Below are 21,005 nucleotides of genomic sequence, written 5' to 3' on the forward strand. Positions count from 1 at the left end.
CGCTATATTTTCAAAAAAAACGGTTTTAAATTATTTGGCTTATTTAAAAATGGAAATAACAAGATTAAAGGATATGCAACAGAATATGAAGCAAATTTTGTAGGATATCATTTCAAAAACAACCCCCTTGTGTTCGCATGACAGTGGTTGTAACAAATTCTTTAACTACTTCATATTTTAAATTTTTAGTTAGTAAAGTTTCAATAATTTAGAAAAAACTACAAATTGACATCGATTAAAAAAAAAATAGTTGTTTCTCTTAAATTAACTTAACAAATAATATATATTGTATTCATAAGCATTTTTTAAAGGTAGATGGTAGATATACAAAGTAGGTGGTATTGGCGGAAAATTGTTGAAAAACATAATTTATACATAATTGAAAAAAAAAATTGATGAAAAAACTTTATATAGTAGAACTATTACTATACAAAGTATTACTACTACTTCTTACATTCCTACCATTGCCTTTTAGTAGTATGTATCGGTTAAGAAATAAAAATGTTTGGTTATTAGTAAAACTATTTTTAGTCATTTACTCTATCACTAATTGTTGTTTCTTAGTTTTTTTATTTAAATAATTTAAATTAGAATTATATAGATATTAGGTTATTTTATAATAGGTATTAGGTTGTGATATTTAAACCAAAAATATAATTGCACACATATATCATGTGTTGTAAGCTTAACATTCAATTTGGTATATTTTCTGTTGTGTATGAAGCCATGAAAATGCTGCAAGTAGGATTTGAAATCAAACACTTTTAAAACTACCTCTTGGTTTTTAATGAATCTTAGTTTATTAGGACTTAAGAGCTAATTTTATCAAATTTGTGTACACATTTCTTGATGTAACATTTTAAAAAGAATATGAGCTTGAATCATACAGGTTTGATACTATTAGACCTTGTAAAAAGGCTGGAGATCCTACTATTTCTAATATTAATTCTCTTAGTTATAACTGTGATGGAAGTATAGTTAATATATAGTTATACTTAATTAAACTTTTTCCGTAAAATTATTATTTATAAAATTGTTTTTGAATAATGAATATTATACTTATATGCTAAGATTTCTTATATACATTGAAAGGTTTCGTTAACATTGAATTTATCGGTGAGCTTGATTTCTTCGCCCATAGGAACTTTGACAAGTAAATGCTGCAAATGATTGGATGATGTTGTCATATCTTGCAGTGCATTGATTAAACTCAATCTGGGAATTTTAGTTTTAATTTGAATTTCCTACAAATTATTAAATCATGAAAATAATTTTTAAAAAAAATTTGCATAAAAAATAAAGATAAATAAATTACATTAAAAGTCAACGTATTATGTGCATTAAACAAGTCTAAGACTTGCATTTGATTAGTTGATACAGTGATTTTCAATTTTCGAGCATCACGTTTCTCGCTGATTGAAGGTAACTCATCAATAAATAATTTTTTAGGTGAACAAGGCTTGCCATAAAAAATTGCGTTTAATTCAACTGTACCAAATTGAGGTAACAGTATTAACTTTTTATTGTTACCACTTTGGTTATTTTTTTTGTAAAGTCTGTGGAATGAAAACAAAGATTGATCAATTATCATTGAAAACAGTATATTATATATAAATTAGGTAATTTATTTATAAATTGCTTATTTATAAGCATATACAAATTACTTATAGATTTATTTATTTATGGTCGTGAACGAAGTTTGTGCAAGAAGTACGAAAAATATGAAAACACAGACATGAGAAAACAGTTCAGCTCCCCGTGTAGTGATGCCACATGAAAAAAGGGTCTACTGTGGGCAAAATAGAGACAGGATTGAATCCCTTTAATATAATATAAGAAGATAACTACTGCATTATTTTATATTGTACATAATAGAACTACCGAAAGAATTATTTTAATTTTATATGATGGATATGAGTTTATTCTGATATAACTGACATTCAAGGTTCGTAAGAAAAATTTCTTTTTAATAATATAAAATATAATATAAACTTGCTTACTTTTGAAATTCATCAAAAACAGTTTTTCCAAAACATGGAATTTCGTGCATTGTTTTTGGATCAACTGGCCAATTGATTGAAGTTAAGACTTGCACATTAAGATCAAAAGCATAAGATTCAGTAGTACCCTAAATATGAAATAAACATTATTTAAAAATGTAGCCATATGTATATGTAATTTATTTTAATTCATTGTAAGTTAAATTACAATTTTACTTACTAAAATACACTTGATAACATTTGCACATTGTTTATAGTTGCTCATGATAGTTTTAGATAATACAAACTTATCCTTAACCATACCTTTTATTTTTGATATGAATAACAATCTGCCATAGCCATTGGCATATGCATTCTATATGAAATTAAATTATATTGTTGTTGATCATCTTTTCTTTTAAATTACCTTGCATAAAATGTATAACTTACCTCAAGTTTGGAGATCATTTTGTTCTCATTGTCCATGCTGACAGACTTACAATGAAGTAATCTATTGGTTAAATTAATACGATAAAATTGTTCAAATTTGACTTTGTTTTTAAGATATTTTATCATGTATATAACATTGTCAATATCAGCTTCCGGGTTATTTTTAATGTACTAAAATAATTCATACAATAAGCAATAAATAACTGATTAAACAAAATGTTGTAATAATATTATTATAAATTAAATTACAATACAATTATTAATATTGTATTATTATACATGTACATTAAACACATTCCAAACAAATTAATCTATAAACAAACATAACAATGGGTTTTATTTGAAAATGTGTACAAAATATAAGTACCTTATCTTTATTATGAACTGAATGTTTTTAAATGACAAATCCATTATTAATTTATTTTTTTAATATTGTAGACTAACTGTAATGACCAGGATTTTCAACTAACAACTTACATGCACGTTCCGTATCCATATTTAATAAATTCTAATTATTAATTATTAATTACCAATTTATCATTGTGACAATAATTTCCTAGTTCACAATTTTATATTATTTTCTCAATATTTAAAAAAAAAATAGTTATTTTTTCAACAATAAATAATAATTGTTTAACAGCAACAATTGAGCATCATCCAGCTTTCAAAACCAGACTGGGGCCAATGTCAATTTTGAGGTCCTCCCGTACTAATGTTTACCATACAAGAGGAGGTTAAATTTTTTTTATCTAATTAGGCTGTATGACTACAGTGATACACTATTTCTTTCAAGGCACTCTAGTTATAAGCGTTATGCCAATATGAAAATATGTAAGAGGACGCCACACCCGCATATGTTGTCTCCGTCTTACAAAAACACAGCAAATTTAGTTCTGTTCATTTAAAAATTAGCGTAAATCGAGCTATTATGAAACTTGATGGTGAGAACATTATCTGTGTTTCTATGTTGTTTAGGTTAGGTCAATTTTTAAGTGAGTTATGAACATTTTTAATTTAAGCTATATTATATACCTACACATAACTTTCTAAAAATTGAACTATCATAAAAAACCAAAATAGGAACACAGAAAAAAATTCTTTTACCATCAACTTTCAGTATAGGCTGAGTCACTATAATTTTTGAATTAATGGAGTTAACATGATCTGCGGTGAGTAAATTTGATATGTTACGCACTTGTAAGTCGGAGACAACACACCCGGGCGTGAAATTCTCTTAATATGACCAGGGAGGAACGGAATTCCAAGATTTCAACATGGCATTATAAATAGCCTTTAGTAACAGAAGAATCATTAAATTGATTATAATTTTCATTCAATAAAATTGCCATAAAAGTGTTATTAAGTGCACATATAAACATAATCATAAATGAATTATTATATTTACCGTATGCTTTCCTTTTCTTAGTTTTTCATCAATGAAAAATGATAGATATTCAGGTACTAAAGGATTGAATTCTAAGAAATAATTAAATTCTTCACCAACAATTTCATCGAACAAGGTGTCATTGTTGAATAAATTCACCTTTAAATTATTAAACTTTCTTTTCAAATCCAATAAACTCTGAAAATAAAAACATATTTAGTTAGTTCAAATATAGTACAATCCCGGTAATCCGGCCGCTCGATAGTCTGATATGTCCAGTAATCTAGCTATTTTAACCTATACATACCAATATGTATTTATGTATACAATTACTATCGTTAATGATAAAACTAAGTAATTAGTTAAAAATAAATAGTAAATAATAATATAGATTATATAATTAAAATAATAATAATTCATTTTTGTTTATATCAGTAAACATGTAAAGTTCAATAAGTAAAAATGCGTTTTTATATGAACCCCAGTTAATCCGCAGTTTTCGTTAATCCAGCAGTAGCGTGATCTGATGTGTTGGATTAACGAGATTGTATTGTTTAATAAATTGATAAAAATACTTATTTGTTAAAATTTAAGTGTTTGTAAAAATATAATACCTGAATACAAGTATTAACATCAGAATTTCTATTTGTTCCAAGTACAACTGATTTTCCTATTTCACGAAAATATGGACGCATACCATCAAACATTACTTTTACACCACCATTCACAGAACTCAAAAAATTATACATCCATTTAAGATCATCATTTTGGTTATTCTTCAACATATACACAACACCACAATTTTCCATCTGAAAGATATAATGGTTGAATAGTGATATAAAAATATAGAATTTGAATTCTGCATGGTTAATGGTTTGAATAACGTTTTATACAATTAAAATAATATAATATTAACCTCTACAATTGTCTTCATATTTTTTACTATGAGTTCAGTTTTAATAATATTAACAACTTCAATTCTAGTTGGTGTATCAAATTTCAATTTTATTTTGTCGATTTCTTCATGTATTATGGTTTCAGCATTTTTAAAATAACCACATGCACAGTAATTAAATAAGAAGTCCTTGCTTACCGTCTGTAAGCAAAATTCATATAATGTTAGCTTGAAAATAATAATATTATTAAGGTTATTTCAATTCTTACTTGAAAATGCTCAGTATAATGGTTCAAATGCAATGGTATTATATTGTTTGTCACATTATTGTCAGATTTTTGCTCAACACTCATTTTTGAAACATCAGTAATCATAGACAAATTAGATACCTGAAATAATATTATTTAATAATATATACCTAACTAATAAAATAAAAAAAAATTGACCCCTTAAGTATTTTTAAAGTTATATTGAAGAGATAAAATATTTAACTTATTACTCCAGCTAAAAGAGTAAAAACTATCTACTCCTTAACGACAATAAACTATAAAAGTAAATGCACATCACCTACTTACTACAATTTGTGTTATTAATCACTATCAACAAAGCATACAGTATAATCCGTATATATTATAATAAATTATTTTATAAGGTAGTTTAAGAAATATGATACATAGTAAAGATAAAATATTAAACAACATTACCTTATTTGGGTTGGAGTTATCGTCTACAACGGTATCTTCTAATAATTTGTCATTATACCGTTTCATGTTTCAAGGCAACAAATTTAACGTGTATAGATGATAATAGAGAAATAATTAGAATCACAGGAATTCACTAGTAAGCTCTTAGCAATGTGTTAGTTTGTTACTTAAGAAACTTATAACGTTTTAGATTTGACGATTTATAAGTGTACTAGGTAATTTTACAACACTAGCGACTCCACAACTGACTATAGCCAAGGATACTTTGAGACTGACCAGTTATCACAAATCAACGAGTTCTTGACTTAACTGATCCCTTCAACAGACGACAACGGACTTATGGACAATCCCTCATGAAAGGAATCCTGAATTAATGACAGATAAATATCATGTCTTTCAACAACACAGAAATATAAGCTAACAGAATTTGTCTATAATATATTATCTGGGTAGGAAAACAACGATTACACTATTATCATAATTATATTTACGAGCGTCTCGGGAACGAGCGTCTCGGGAGCAAAACTGCGCCACCAATCAGAATCGTTCACATTTGTTATCACTATTTGTGAAAATCACGTTTCTTATCATAGATAATAAATAATATATTATATAAAAAAATAGAAGCACATTTTTAGTTTTTACCACGAATTAAAATATATCTTAATTCGTGGTTTTTACAGATAAATAGATAATCATAAAGCATAAGTGACAAGTGTTACTGGGCAAGTATTGTGCTAAGTGTGCTATAAAAAGTTCGATTTATATAATATTGTCAACCTAAAGTAAATAAAAAAATGACATAACATTTGTCAACCTTAAGTCTATCTATAATAGTTACAGTAAAATTCAAATATGTCATAATTAAATAAATACATTAAAATATTTGTCAAACCTTAAGTCCTAAAATATAAAAATAAATCATAGTAAAAAAATCACCTGGATATTAAAATATATTACTGGTAAGTATGATCGTAGGAAGTATGTATGTTTTGTACTTCTCCCAATACCAACCCTTCCTTCAGAGATTTAGGGTTCAAAATAATATGTAACTATATATATTATAGTACTCTAGTACTGTATATTTTCCAAATAAATTTACAAAAAGATATTCTGTCTTCAATCTCATTTTAGTACTCAACAAATCATACTGTTGTTTGGTTTTATGATTTTATAAAAAATAAAAAATAAATAAATAATCATTATTGGTATAATAACTATTAAATATAATTAAAGGGAAAAAACCACAACATATTAAACATTTTATGTTTAGTATTTTCAATATAAATAAATATAACATATTAACACATAAATAATACAGAGTGAAAGTGATTCATTTTTCATTTAATATTATACTTTAGGTTTGTCAATTTAATTTTATATGTAAATATAAATTATATATAAATAATTATTAGCCCTTAGGTTTGAAACATTAGTCACAATTATAAAATGTGAATATAATGAATTCAGAATTGATTCAGTGATTCAATGACATTTTAATGAGCTGAATCACATGAATTAGTTCACTAACATGAATTGAAAGTACCCATCATTAACCTGTATGATTGATGATTATTATATTATCACATTATAATTGTTATAAAGGATGATAAGAAACATGATTTTCACAAATAGTGATAACAAATGTGAACGATTCTGAATGGTGGAGTAATTTTGCTCCTCGAGACTCGAGTTTTTCGTTATGTATAAGAAATAATATCGAGAATAGGTAATGAATCATTTTCTACAAACATATTTGAAAAATCAGAATGTCTGCTCGGAGAGGTGTAATAGTATAGACTAAATGTTTTATTAAATTGCCAGTATAAAAGCCTGTTTCAAATGCGGTATAATATAATTTCTGCAATAGATAACTCAAATATTCCTGACAGTGGAGTCTTTATACGCGAGGACAAGGGACCCTGGAGCCTCCCTCATCACAGTATCTACCTGAAGACTATACGGATCCGAAGATATTATTAGTTGTGTGTTGGGTTGTATATTATTTTACAAAAGTAGGGAAGTACGGTGGCCGAAGCAGATTTACAATGAGCAAGGCGTCGACGTCGGCGGATACCCTGCTCATATGCCTCGGCATCGGTGTCGGCCGGTAACTATTATTCGTACTATACGAACGACAATCTTATACAATATAATTAGACGCATTCAAAATCAGCCATTGACCACCCTCGCCCATATACCATGACCCGGATGTCATGTATATCATATTATTCTGTATGGGTAAAAGACCCTAAGATAATTGTCTGTTCAGTTGTATATTATACCTATTTTAAAAGCATACCTACAAGTAAGATGAAAATACTAAATCGTATTTACGATCTATGGGGCGTCGGCGCCGACGCGGTACGTTCATTTATATACATTAAAATCTCTTTTGAAATCATCCCCTTTCCACCCTTGTCACTAATCTGTTGCCCAGCCAAAGATATATATTTGTGTGACCGTGACGACTATATTCTTGTCGTCGTTGTGACATGTTTATCGCACCGTGCACATTATACCACATCATATTATACGAAGACAGCAACGGGGGTGCGGCGACGGTTGGTCGGCCTATAATATGTATAGAATATGTATAGGCACAAGGCACATCAATTTATATGGAGATAGTTCGCCACGTCTGGTATAACTATTATTCGATGAAAAGGGCAAGAAACGTCGCTTACCGAGAATTTCACAATCGAATTTTTTGGTGGTTAGGAGGTGGTTGCAGGGTCAGTTCACCTTGTTTCATTTTCAGTTCCTGCACATACACATATATGTGCTGAAATGACGTATTAAAATATAGTTTATATAAATAGTATAATATGTACAACAGATAAAATCAATAAACATCGGTAAATTCTAACCATACTTATAGAAAGTTAAATTTTCACGAAAAGCGTTATTATTAATTATTATATGAATAATGTGCTAACAGGCTACCGTATTGACTTAAACATTTAACAGTGACATTTCCCATGATTCTGGTTCATCGTATAATATGCTAAGTGAGCAATATAAGTGGCGTACCATGATTGATTTTCGAGGGTCAGGCACTTATTTGACTTCACACATCCATGTCGTATAATTGGTAAAACAATGAGAGATTTGTGCATTCAAAAAAGATACTCGTAAAGATTACTATGGTTATTGTAAAATGAAACACTTTTTCTGGCTTACCTATAATAATATTATATCAGCGTTTATATATTACTAACTGCTATAATACATTAATACCTAATTAATTAATTTACTCTAAACATTATACATGAATTAAACAGCTCTTAAACAACTATAAATATAATAGAACTGCAGTAGATTGTAAATATACGAAATACCGAACAATTCTGAGGCACATACTCCTCAATGGGGCTTACAGCCACATTATGTATTTTCGATCACGTTTTGTTGAGCACTATACAGTTCTAATATATGGATTGAAACACAACAATCACCTATCAATAATTGTTGTATTATACATATTCCGATATTCGTTTCATTTAGAATTAAATCTTATTGTAATTTTATACGATTTGAATAAATAATTTGCACATACCTCATTTTAGCCATTTTTTTTTTAGTCATTTGACTTTATTATTTTACACGATATGTGCTTCGTTTCTGTGGACAAATTTCGGTCAATAGACCTTATAGATTTCTACTTTTGGTAAAAACACTGGTTTTGTGTTCTTTACACACTTAATTAGACCTTGCACGTTTGCACAAAAATGATACATTTTCATTGAATTTTGAAACTGCGATAACCTAAAAAAAATAGATAGAAAAAAAAAATTGAATAATTAATTTAAGATTTCCCTTACTCAAAAATGTTCATATTACACATTTATCTCCCTTTGAATATTTATATGATAAATTGGTTGTATACGTCTTGAATCGCTCTGTAAATAAAAATGTTTTTAATAATATTATAAATTGTAGTTTAACTCTATAACGGCTCGTGGTAGTTTGATATGTTAGTGTGATACAATTTTTTTGAAGGGGCAGTAGCCTCACACCCCCTCCGATCTTAGATGATTCTCTAATCTATGATTAGCCATACCTGTATAGATTATAATTTGCCTTCGGCGCCCCTAGGGCACTGACCAGCAATAATACTTATACTACTCATAAAATTATATATTTAATTACAAGATAAACAATATTTATACAAATAAATAGTAATAATGCAATATATTTTTATTTTATTTATACAGATAACAAGTATTTCACAATCATTGCTGTCGGTCGGAATTTCTTTAGATATTATTAGACGAAAATATCGAACTCGTATAGCTGTCAATACAAAATCGCAGGTCGCCGCCGAAAATATACGACGAGAAATTATCGTACTAAAATAACATTATTGTCCCGCCGCTACCGCCGGGGCCCATCTCGATATAATAAAAATTACACAGGTAATAAAACAAGTACAACACACATTTTTGTGCGCCTAGGGCCGCCGCACCATACAGTATACGGTATACACGCGAGTAAGTGACCCACCCATTTTCCTTGTCTATGTGACCCACATTACACTGTTACAGCCTACAGGCTTTGGTTGCTCTGTTTTCGTTTAATTTTTAGATTATTCTTATTGTATTGGAATAATTGCTGGATTAAGATGACAATTTTCTTCAAATAATATTATTTTACCATACGATTCTGAATCATTTAAATTATTCTGAAAGAAATATAGATCATCATGATTCCTATTTAGTTCTTTAAGAAGTGAAATTGAAAATATAATTGTATTTAAATAATATGTACTAAGGAAGTGAGGTTGCATCGTCGCTCCCTAGCACGAAATAACACCGAGTTTAAGTAATATTATAAATGAGATATAATACAAACAATATAGTAATATACATACTTAATCGTTTCAGTGAATGAACTATACTAGCTGCTATTTAATCTTTGGTTTATTACGAAGTTATAAATAAAGCTTCGTTGATAATAGTTAGGAACGGCTATTCAAAACTATGTTTAATTTACGTATAGTTTGGCCCAAATAAGGTATTAATGGTTTCATCAATTTTCGATATTGCATTCTAATTTCCAGTTTTACATATTGACTGGTGGCTGCACATAAAATGTGAGCATTTGAAACGTTTAAAGTATATGATTATATTTTATACACACAATGACGTTTTCAAATGCAGTGATACCTAATTATGCCTATGTGATAGTGAAATAAATTTCTTTAGTTGGAATATCATTCAAGCACTAAAATCGCTATATCCTTCAAACGTTTTTACTATTAATTACTTTTTTAGACATCATTGCTATTTAACATATTTTATTTATAAGCGACTAATGTAATGGACAGCCTAAAGGTGACACACCCATCCGTAGAAATGTGGCAGTTTTTAAGATAGAAATCTATTGTACCTATGATATTAAAATTAACTGTGCGAATGACACAAAATATGCGTTTTACCAAAAGAGTAAATCTATTAGGCATGTAAGATGTAACTATATTGATAATTAATGTAATTTAGAACCGTAGTCTATGAGTTTATACATATACGCATTCATTTTCTATATTAATTAATTATGGTAATGATAAGTATGACAATAGTACAAGGTTCTATCACATGTTGACTTATATTGAGCAAATAAATATGTTCTATATAGTCTCAAATGTTATGCTATATAGTTATACTAAAGGATAGGTACATACAAATAAATACAAATATTGATATGACTAGAACAACTAACAAGTTCCTTCAATTGTCAAATCGTTCTGGTACACTCTGTATAATGTATGTACCAGTATTAAATTAATATAATATAGACTTGAAACATATTGTTGAACCTTCCTGATGTCGAGGTCAAAAAAAATTGTTTATGATCACGAGTATTACCAATTATGATACTGCGACTATAATATATATATTATATTATTATACGAAAAAGAACGAAAATATATCAATGCAGCTGTAGGTACTATGTAAATATATGTACCTACAGTATAATAGAATTCCAAATTCCAAAGTGTCACTGCAGTTTTCCAAATAAACGGTGCAAGGTCTAAAGATAAATTTGCTTCCCATCGACTGGACACATCTTTTTAGTTAAAATATAATATAATAATATGATAACTTATCGATGTAATACATATTATTGTACAAACATTTATATGTACTGCTGCAATACCTATCTAAACATGTGTTATAACAATATACATATTATTTATAGGAACTGTGCACAATTTTTTTCCGTGACTATTTAATATTTATATAAAATTTTATAGGTTATTTTTATCGAACGCAAAATAACCAAGCTGACCGCGCCGAATAATATATAACGGACACTTGTGTATACGTGTGAAATAATAAAGCACTCACCTTTACGCTCGAACGTCTTAATTACACATTTTTTTACAGCTTTTAATATTATAACGGACTCGATCTGATAGAGGTTATTCGTAAGGATGTATACGATGTGTACCTACAACTTCCGGGTTAGGGATTATCATTATATTTTTATGCTCAATGCATCATGCATGTGTGTGCCTCAATGGTGTCGTGTGAATAGGCCAGGATTAGATGAATTTAGTACCTCGAAAAGGGCCACACTCATATAGATACTACACACAGATTACAGCACGAGTATATTTAAAAAAGGACGTTCAAATTTATATGTATTATATACAAAAGGTAGAAAAATGATGAAAAAAGAAAAGTAAATAAGCATTAAACCATTAGGGATGACTAAGTAATGCCATATATTGTATTTTATACTTCACAGCAGAGACATATTTAATTGTTACAAACTTACAAACCGAATTACGCTCAAAAATTAAGATATGCGTATAATATTACAACCATCTTAGTGTATGTATATATATGTATATGTACCAATACACAATATGGTCTAGTATAATACAATGTAGTTTACAATACACGGTAAAATCAAACATAAAAAAGTTAAATGAATTATTCAGAACGTACAATTTGCTATGTTATGCGTTTGAAAGACGGAGACAACGGACTCGGGTATTCCGTCCTCTTAATATAATATTTCATGCCATGATTATAAACGGACAGTTCTTAAGGAGTTCAGTATAGGCAATTTACTAATTGGATCGTGTGGGTTTTGTAAATGTGTGCGCAGTAAGTGATGAAAATTGGATATCACTGTAGTGTAAGATAAATAACCGAGCACCACAAATAAGTTTTGTACATGTTTATATGTACGTGTATACTATATAATTTTGAATTTAATTTTATCCTAATAACACCTGTGAACAATATTATAGATGAAATTAAAATCTGGTTCCGTAAGGAGCACAATTTTTAAAATCTTTAAGACTGCAAAATATTTCATATTTTAAAGGAAATAATATGAGAGCGTAATTTGGATAATCAAAGTTGTTAAGAACGACGTATGGGCATGACGGTTTGTATTTTACTCGGTTGTTTCATTCGATGTTGTGATAATAAAGCAAGGACGTTGTAGGAACGTTGCAGGAACGTTGTAAAATAACGGCGGAGGTAAATTACCAAACGAACGTAATAGGATCATATACGGAGATCGTGATGCCCGTTACTGCCGCCGTCGCAAGCACTAGAAACCGATGACGCCGCCGCCGTGAAAAATCGAAAAAAGTAGCGTCTAGCGAGTGAGACCCTGGTACATGGTTTGTGCAAATGAACCCGAAATCTTCCCCGATGAACGAGAGGCTACAACACATGCCGCCGTCGCACACACAGTGCCACCAATGCCGCCGCCGCACACACAGTGCCAACAATGCCGTCGTCGCTGACAAAATCGATAACAGTAACGAATCGTACGCGCGACCCTCGTTCATACCCGGTGTTGGTGAACCCAACATACAGCATCTCCAAAATCGAAATGTTGGAAAAATTCGTATCTCGATTTCTTTGTTTTTTACACTTACGTAGTGTGGCAACTGGTATAAAAGTATTTTTTTTTAAATATAATTTTCAAGTCCATACAAAAAATATTTATGGAATTATATACGTGTATGGGCTACTACATAAACTATTTTGTATTACATTTCTAGAACGTTTTGCTTACAAACAAAAAAAAATTGTATGAAAAAAAAGTAAAAAATATAGATAAGACAGATTAATCGATCACCCATCCAATTACGTTGCATAAAACCGCCGTCATTTAAATTACGATTTTATTTCTACAGTAGAAAAGTAATATACATATCTATCTATCTTTCGTATTTTGAATGAATTTCGTATTTTTTTCATTACCGTTGCACATAGTTTTTTTTGTTATTTTTTACCATAATCTTATGTTTATTGTTTACATATAGTCATCTGAGCAAGTGAACCCGTTTGGGTCAAAAGAAAGAAAAATAAACTTCCCCGCTGAACGAAAGGCTACAACAAATGTCGCCGTCGCAAACACAGAGCCAACACTGTTTAAAAGGACAACTCCTGCTTTGAGATAATAATATAGTGCACTGACGTGCCGCAGCTATATTTTTTTTTAAACTCGCGCCACGGTCGTGGTGTTGGATGTTCTCAATGAGCGTAAATTGGACAGTAAAAAAAAAAATGGAAAACGATGAGTGTGACGGTTTGTTTTCTTTTCGGTTGTTTCATTCGATGTTTTATGAACAGCAAGGACGTAGTAACAACGTTGCAGGGACGATGTAAAATAACGACGGAGGTAAATTACTAAACGAATGTAATAGGATCATATACGGTGATCGTGGCGGTCGCTACTGCCGCCGTCGCCAACACCGATTCCGCCGCCTCAAAAATCGACGAACGGTGACGACTATTACTTGCGATCCTGGTACATGGTCTAAGCAAGTAGACCCATCTGGTCAAAATCCGATAAATATTTTCAGTTTTTTTTTTTCATTTTGAAGGAGACCGGCCCACCGATGACGTCGCGGCCACAAATATCGACGAACAGTGACGACTATTACGTGCAATCCTGGTACATGCTTTGAGCGAGTGAACTCGAGACGGTCAAAGAGAGAAAAATTAAATTCTGAACGAGTGGCTACAACATAATATGCCGCCGTCGCAAACGTAGGGCCACTGATGCCGTTTTCGCCGGCGCTAGAAACGAAGAACAGTAACGACCAGCACGTGCGACCCTGGTACATATCCAGTGAATGTGAACCCGCTCAAACAGCATGAACAAAAATCGAAATAGAATTCACTTTGTAATATTGTTGGGACGTAGTAGAAATGATGCTGAGACGTAATCACTCGTGTGACAGAGGAGTATGATCGTGATGATCGCTAAACTAGTGGCTACAACGTAGGCTTCGCAAACACGGAATCACCGACGCCTTTTTTCGTGTATATTTCCTTATTTAACATTTTTATTGTTATTTTTACTCTGAACGTTAATGGGAATTTTGAAATTTGAAACCAACTAGCTCTATGGAATATCAAATATTATATGTATAAAAATATAATATCATACATTAGTAAACTAATTGTTGCATATAATTTTATAGTATACTAATAATTGTATTATATAATTTCAAATAATATGACTAGTAGTTATATATTTAAAAGCAAAAACCCAATTTGAATTAAAATTAATCTAATTATTTTAAATATTTTATTGTGTCAAGTAAAAAGAACTTACAAAATGAAACGATCGGTAAAAAATGTAGTGTTCCTTTTTAATATAATTTTCAAGTAGTTACGATTAATATTTTAAACAGATAAATTAATAAATTAATACATTTCTAAAATGTATTACTATCGAACAAAAAATATTATTTAAAAAAAGGCAAAAAATATAAGACGTATACAAATCCCTTTACGTAGCATAATACCTCTGGCTGTGCCGAAGGAAACTTGACAGAATCCCTCGACTGCCAGAGGTGTTACTTACGGTGATTGTATTGGCAAGAAATATGTAATATAAGGCTCTCGGTGCCGGCTATTTATTAAAGAGCAAATATTGTCAACCTAATTCACATATCGTTTCGCCGTAGCACGATCTTGTGAGTATGTTGTAGTGTAGACGGTTATTAGTGTGAGTGTGGGGTATATGAACAACGCAAACTACTGCTAACAAACCACAAAATATTTAATTTCCCGTTTCGGAAACCGGAACCCGGTTACATTCTCACGAATTGTTGCTGTGTAGGCAGTAGTTCATGCTGTTCGAGCGAATGCACATAAGAATTGTCAAACATGCAACTACTACGGGTTTCCACGTTAGACAGTATCCACTGTAGACACGGGTATACAGCATGGTCTCAAGATGTCGTTTGCAAGCTTTCAGTAGTCGTTATTGGTGTCCACGACTACGAGCAGCAACGAATGCTCTGCAATTGAACAGCATTATAATCATTGAGATCGATGACTATAATACTGATGCTTGGATCAATAAATGATGCTTTTTGAATAATTATTAATATAATTTATAATTGTTCAGGTTTTTTTTATAAATATAGCTAATATATATACTTATAATAATATAATATAATATAAATGTATTAAATCAATTACCAGGAAGTCATAAGAACACATATTATACATTATTATGAATAACTTCTGTTATAGACTGTTACAGGACTGTTTTAAGCAGCGGGCAATAAGCTTGGTTATTTAGAGTTGTATAAAAATCACCTATAAAATAATATTATATAAATGGTCACGGCAAAAAAAATTGTGCCCAATACCTAAGGATAATATATATATTATGTATATATTGTTATAACACATGCTACCATTATATATAGATAGGTATTGCACCAGTATAAATAAATATTATACTAATATGTATTATATAAATTATTATATTGTTATAACTTATATTATATTCTAACTAAAAAAGATGTCCAGTCGACGGGAAGCAAATTTACCTTTGGGCCTTGTAACGTTTATTTTGAAAACTGCAATGACACTTTGGAATTTGAAATTCTAATACTTCCTTAGTATACTATTATATTACAGTATCTAACTATTACTATAATACATAATATGGTACTTATATTTACCTAGTTCCTTCAGCTGGTGTACAATGATGTATTGTCGTCGTGTTTCTTACAATAATATTATATAATTTATAGTCACAGCTAGTATCATAATTTGAAATACACGAGATCCTAGAAATTTTATTTTTAACCTCTGCAGCGGGAAGGTCCAACAATACGTTTCAATTCTATATTATATTAATTAAACACTGGTATATACATAATATAGAGTTTACCAGAAAGATTCGACAAACGAAATAACTTGTTATTAGTGGGTGCTTTTACCATCCTTGCCTGAGAACATTTCGTTAAGTTCAGGAGTTACGTGTTATAACAATATTAGGATACGGCCAACATTATAGTCACATAGGCTAAAGACATATTTTTATTTAATATAGAGTAGAGTAATATTTGGAGTGTAATGTCATCATTTATGTATTTTTTTAAATTTGTTTGTATTTTTACATGTCAATTTGGTGTGTAATATAAATATAAGTTTTTATCGGACTTTTATCTACGGAGTTTTATTCTAACGGACTTTTTTTTTGTCGAGTAAATTAATTTGAAACCTTAAAAATTTTTCCAAAAAATTAATTTTGAGAATTTCTTGGACATAATTATAAATCTTCTTAAATTATTTATTATCAATATATTTTTCATTATTTTTATCATAATACAATATTATGTTAAACTAGTATCGATTTTACAGTATTAATACCTAAATGTATGTTGTAAAATCGGTTAGGTTAGCTAACTAATAACTATATAACATTCGATCATATTTTATAGAATTGTATCGTGTAGTCGTATTATACAGGCTGTATACATAATTAGCACATAAATACAGGCATTTAGAAATATGTGGTCATATTATGGCAGTATGTGCTTATTTTCTGTGAACGAATCCCGGTAAAGTACTCAATAGTGACTCACATATTATAGACTCTATGGTACCTATCTACTATTGTCACACTTATCATAATCCTAATTAATTAACACAGAAAACGAATGCATATGAATACACTCATAGTCTGCAGCAGTTTAAATTACATCAATTAACGATATGGTTACATGCCTAATAGATTTCTACTTTTTGTAAAACGCATATTTCGACACAAATTAATTTTAATCGTATACAATAAATACTTATCTTAAATACCGTCACATTTTTACTGATGGGTGTGTCACCTGTAGGCTATAGCCTGTAAATACTAAATTAGCATAGTCGTTTATAGATGAATGTTAAATCTTAAATAGTGATGTCCAGACAAGTATTTGATAGCAATAACGTTTGAAGGATATTGAAAAAAAGATGTCTGATTAAGTACAGTAGACGCCGCTCATAAGACTCACGGATATAAGGTTCAGTCGCTTATTAGACTCAAAATCGTCTGGCACGGACCGGACGCATCAAAATACATTAAAAAAAAAAAATCGGGTATAAGACTCAACGCTTCGGTTATAAGACTCAAATTTCGTAAAATAAATAGTAGAAAATAAACTTTTTTGGTTATAATTTAGAAATAAATTGGTATTGAAAAATTAAATAATATTCGTGTTGATTATTCTTAGTTTCTGTTGGTACCTTATAACGTATAATAATTTTTATCGCAGATAAAAGTTCACATTTATCGCAACGATTATTGTTATTATAGTGAGGTATTTGATTATCTGGCGGCTGCACAGTTATTGTAATTACGGGTACATAAATACACATACGTATATAACCTTTATAATTTTTTATTAATGTATAATTTTTATAATATTTTTATATGTAATATTTACCTATTATAATTTTAGTTTTTTTTTATCAGGATTATTAAATTTATTCAATAATAAAGTATGTAATATGTAATATGTGTTAAAGTATTAAAATTAAAGCAAAATATGTAGTAAAATAAAATGTATAAATACGTAATTAATTTTTTTTTCCACTTCGCCTAAAGGATTCATTCGGTTATAAGACTCACTTAGTGGTGGTCCCAAAGTGAGTCTTATAAGTGGCGTCTACTGTATATAAAACTTGTATACCTACCTGACCGGAATGACCAACAATAAGTTTCAAGTCTATATTATATTAATTTAATACCAATATACCTATACACATAGGCGTGCGCAGACTTATTTCCGGTCGAGCCTAGTCAATAATTAATGCCCCAATACTTGGATAGTGCCCCTATATATATATTTTTTTAAACACTTTAAATTATATTAAAATTGTGAATTAAAAACTGAGTAAATAAAATCAAGTTGTACGTGCACTCAACATTAATGAGCTAATTTCTAGACATATAAAAATTAAATGATATAAATACAATATTATGTATAAAAAGAAGAAAACACATTACCTTATTTTCACAACCACTTCGTTGACTTGACATTTTTGAACAAAAACTTATGAAATGCCCAATATTGTGAAGAATAAAATAAATGATAAATTATAACAATATCTCATATTATAATTTAACGGCACTATTATATAAATATTACCAAACAGTTAACACAATAACACCGTAAACAGTCACAAAATACTGACCAAGCGGCAGACAAGTGACAAACTGAAAACTATGAACCTTAAATAGTGAATCGTCAATCGTCAATCGATTAGATTATTGCAGAGCCAATAATCTACGGTCTTTCGTTTGAAAGCAACTTATTATAAACGTATGGGTTTTCCACAAGCCCTCTGGTGCAGGTCGTCTTATCTTAGTATTAAATAAACGCAATGTTTATAAAAATAAAACGATATATTATGTATAAGTATAACCAACTTATTAATGTCCATAGTCATTAGTCATAGACCATAGTACATATTGCTTTGCACAACGTTTTTGTTAAATGAATAAATCAATAAAATCGATTTAGTGGTACACAAATATTTTTAATTTTATTTCACTATTACGACAAATAAAATCGTCAAATTGTCATGATCTCCGAGAACATATTGTTATAATTAAATATTTATATTTACCTACATAAATTTGAAACTATACAATATTATAATGCCCCTTAAAAGATTTCGATCGAGCCGGGGCTAGATCGGCTCGCCCTGTGCGCACGCCTGACAAATTAAATTAAATTACATATATTCATATCATTGTTTTTTATTTTTTTTTTATATCCTTCACAGACGCTTGCGTTACACATAAGTTATGCATAATATCAACTGAACAAATGTTGTATAAAATATAAGTTGACTACGGCTGATGCGGATTGACTATACATAGAACTATACTATATTCGTCAATAATAGCCCTTCACATATCGGTAGTATTGTCATTCATTATCTTAAGTACGTCATATTATATCGATGTATATAATATTATACATAATAATATAGTATATTATTAGAAATAAAAGTCCAATACTTCTTACGACAACATAGTAAATGATAAAATAATACTAATATAGATTACAAAATAAATTCGTACATCGGTTAATAAAAGACGTTATCATAAATTATAGAACAAAAATATTTGTACAAAACTACCTAATAGTACATTTATATATTAAAAACCTAAAATGTGCAATTTTGTGCACAATAAAACTTTCTTTGAAGTAATCTACATTTCTTGATTTAGATTTGTAGCTTGTTTCTATAGGATTTAGAACACGCTATAAAAAGATGCTATTGCACATAACTATAGACTATAATATAACATTTTACATTAAATAGAACATATTTGTTGAGTACATTTATTTGACTTACTAACATGTATATAATAGTACAAGATATACTAAAGCGAGTGTCTTACTCAAACAAATAACAATGAATTTGTCAGTTGGAGTACATCGCGATCGTATTTATTTACAGTATTATACTACCGAATAATAAAATATTCGGTCACAAGTTCACAACATCGTTTAATTGTTAATAAGTACGTTGGATTTCCAGCGATGTGTAATGTGTATACTTTGGCCTATTGTTCATTAATTGGAACTCATATGGAAAAAATGTAACATCATTTTAAAATGTCGATGTTGAATACTTGAATTTGTATTTTTTTTTTTAAACTTTTACCAGTTTTCTCTGAAATTATCACATTATTATTTATCACCATCGCCGTCGACGAAATCGACGGCCGGCTGAGTTGGCGTCCGCCGACTATAGGGGGCGCCACCTAACGGTACCGGCAGCTCGGGCGGGCCCATCGGCGACCAACACTCGGAGCGCTCCACGGCGGCGGCGGCGGCGGCGGCGGCCTACTCGCGATAAGTGGCCCGCTGCGCGTTACGTCCACGCAGGTTGGGCCACGGAGGGAACAGCGCTCGGGCCCAGGTTCAACGACAAGAGCGCGCTTGTGGCCCACGCCTACAATGATCGTTGTCGGAGTGCACCGAACGTAAGCACCACCCCCCGCCACCACCGCCGTACCGACGGCATTCTGCCACTACCGGTAACCGGCTCGAATGTGATCTGCCGCCGCCGGTCACTGGTCCTCTTGATTCCGTCCCATGCCACCACCGCGCCACCATCGCCGAACGGTTAATGTTGACCGATCGTCGCCGCCGCCGCCCGCGCCCAATGTTGTATTATTTTCAAACGGTGCGATGACAAACGACAACAACCGCAACAACAACAACAACAATAATAATAATAATAATAATATAACATACGTCGAGCTCCTGGCGGCAGCAGCGAAACATATAGAGC

General features: G+C 30.4%; 1 protein-coding gene across 2 annotated transcripts; it reads right to left on the reverse strand.

The window, feature by feature from the left end:
- Positions 1–792: 792 nt before the first annotated feature.
- LOC111034623 (cullin-3-like) lies at positions 793–18,934 on the reverse strand. 2 transcript variants are annotated; one of them, XM_022315912.1, is made up of 12 exons: positions 18,700–18,934; positions 9,256–9,314; positions 8,972–9,180; positions 4,978–5,097; positions 4,730–4,909; positions 4,428–4,622; positions 3,835–4,011; positions 2,430–2,600; positions 2,221–2,355; positions 2,001–2,128; positions 1,316–1,556; positions 793–1,244 (listed from the first exon to the last, which is right to left on the reverse strand). In XM_022315912.1, the coding sequence occupies exons 4-12, from the start codon at positions 5,080–5,082 to the stop codon at positions 1,077–1,079; spliced, it is 1,500 nt and encodes a 499-aa protein (XP_022171604.1). In that variant the 5' UTR covers positions 5,083–5,097; positions 8,972–9,180; positions 9,256–9,314; positions 18,700–18,934; the 3' UTR covers positions 793–1,076. The 2 variants fall into 2 exon arrangements, with proteins under 2 accessions (XP_022171604.1, XP_022171605.1); XM_022315913.1 differs by lacking the exons at positions 8,972–9,180; positions 9,256–9,314; positions 18,700–18,934 and adding an exon at positions 5,413–5,976.
- Between the last annotated feature and the right edge of the window lie 2,071 nt (positions 18,935–21,005).

This window comes from Myzus persicae, unplaced genomic scaffold (genome assembly GCF_001856785.1).
Source record: "Myzus persicae strain clone G006 unplaced genomic scaffold, MPER_G0061.0, whole genome shotgun sequence".
In the NCBI taxonomy this organism is placed as follows: Eukaryota; Metazoa; Arthropoda; class Insecta; order Hemiptera; family Aphididae; genus Myzus; species Myzus persicae.

Excerpts from the sequence above, each read along its gene's own strand:
- LOC111034623 (XM_022315913.1), bottom strand. The coding sequence starts at position 5,478 with ATGAAACGGTATAATGACAAATTATTAGAAGATACCGTTGTAGACGAT. Across the intron at positions 2,129-2,220 it reads ATGTTATCAAGTGTATTTTA|GGTACTACTGAATCTTATGC; the intron begins GTAAGTAAAATT and ends TTTCATATTTAG. Across the intron at positions 1,245-1,315 it reads ATAATACGTTGACTTTTAAT|GAAATTCAAATTAAAACTAA; the intron begins GTAATTTATTTA and ends AATAATTTGTAG.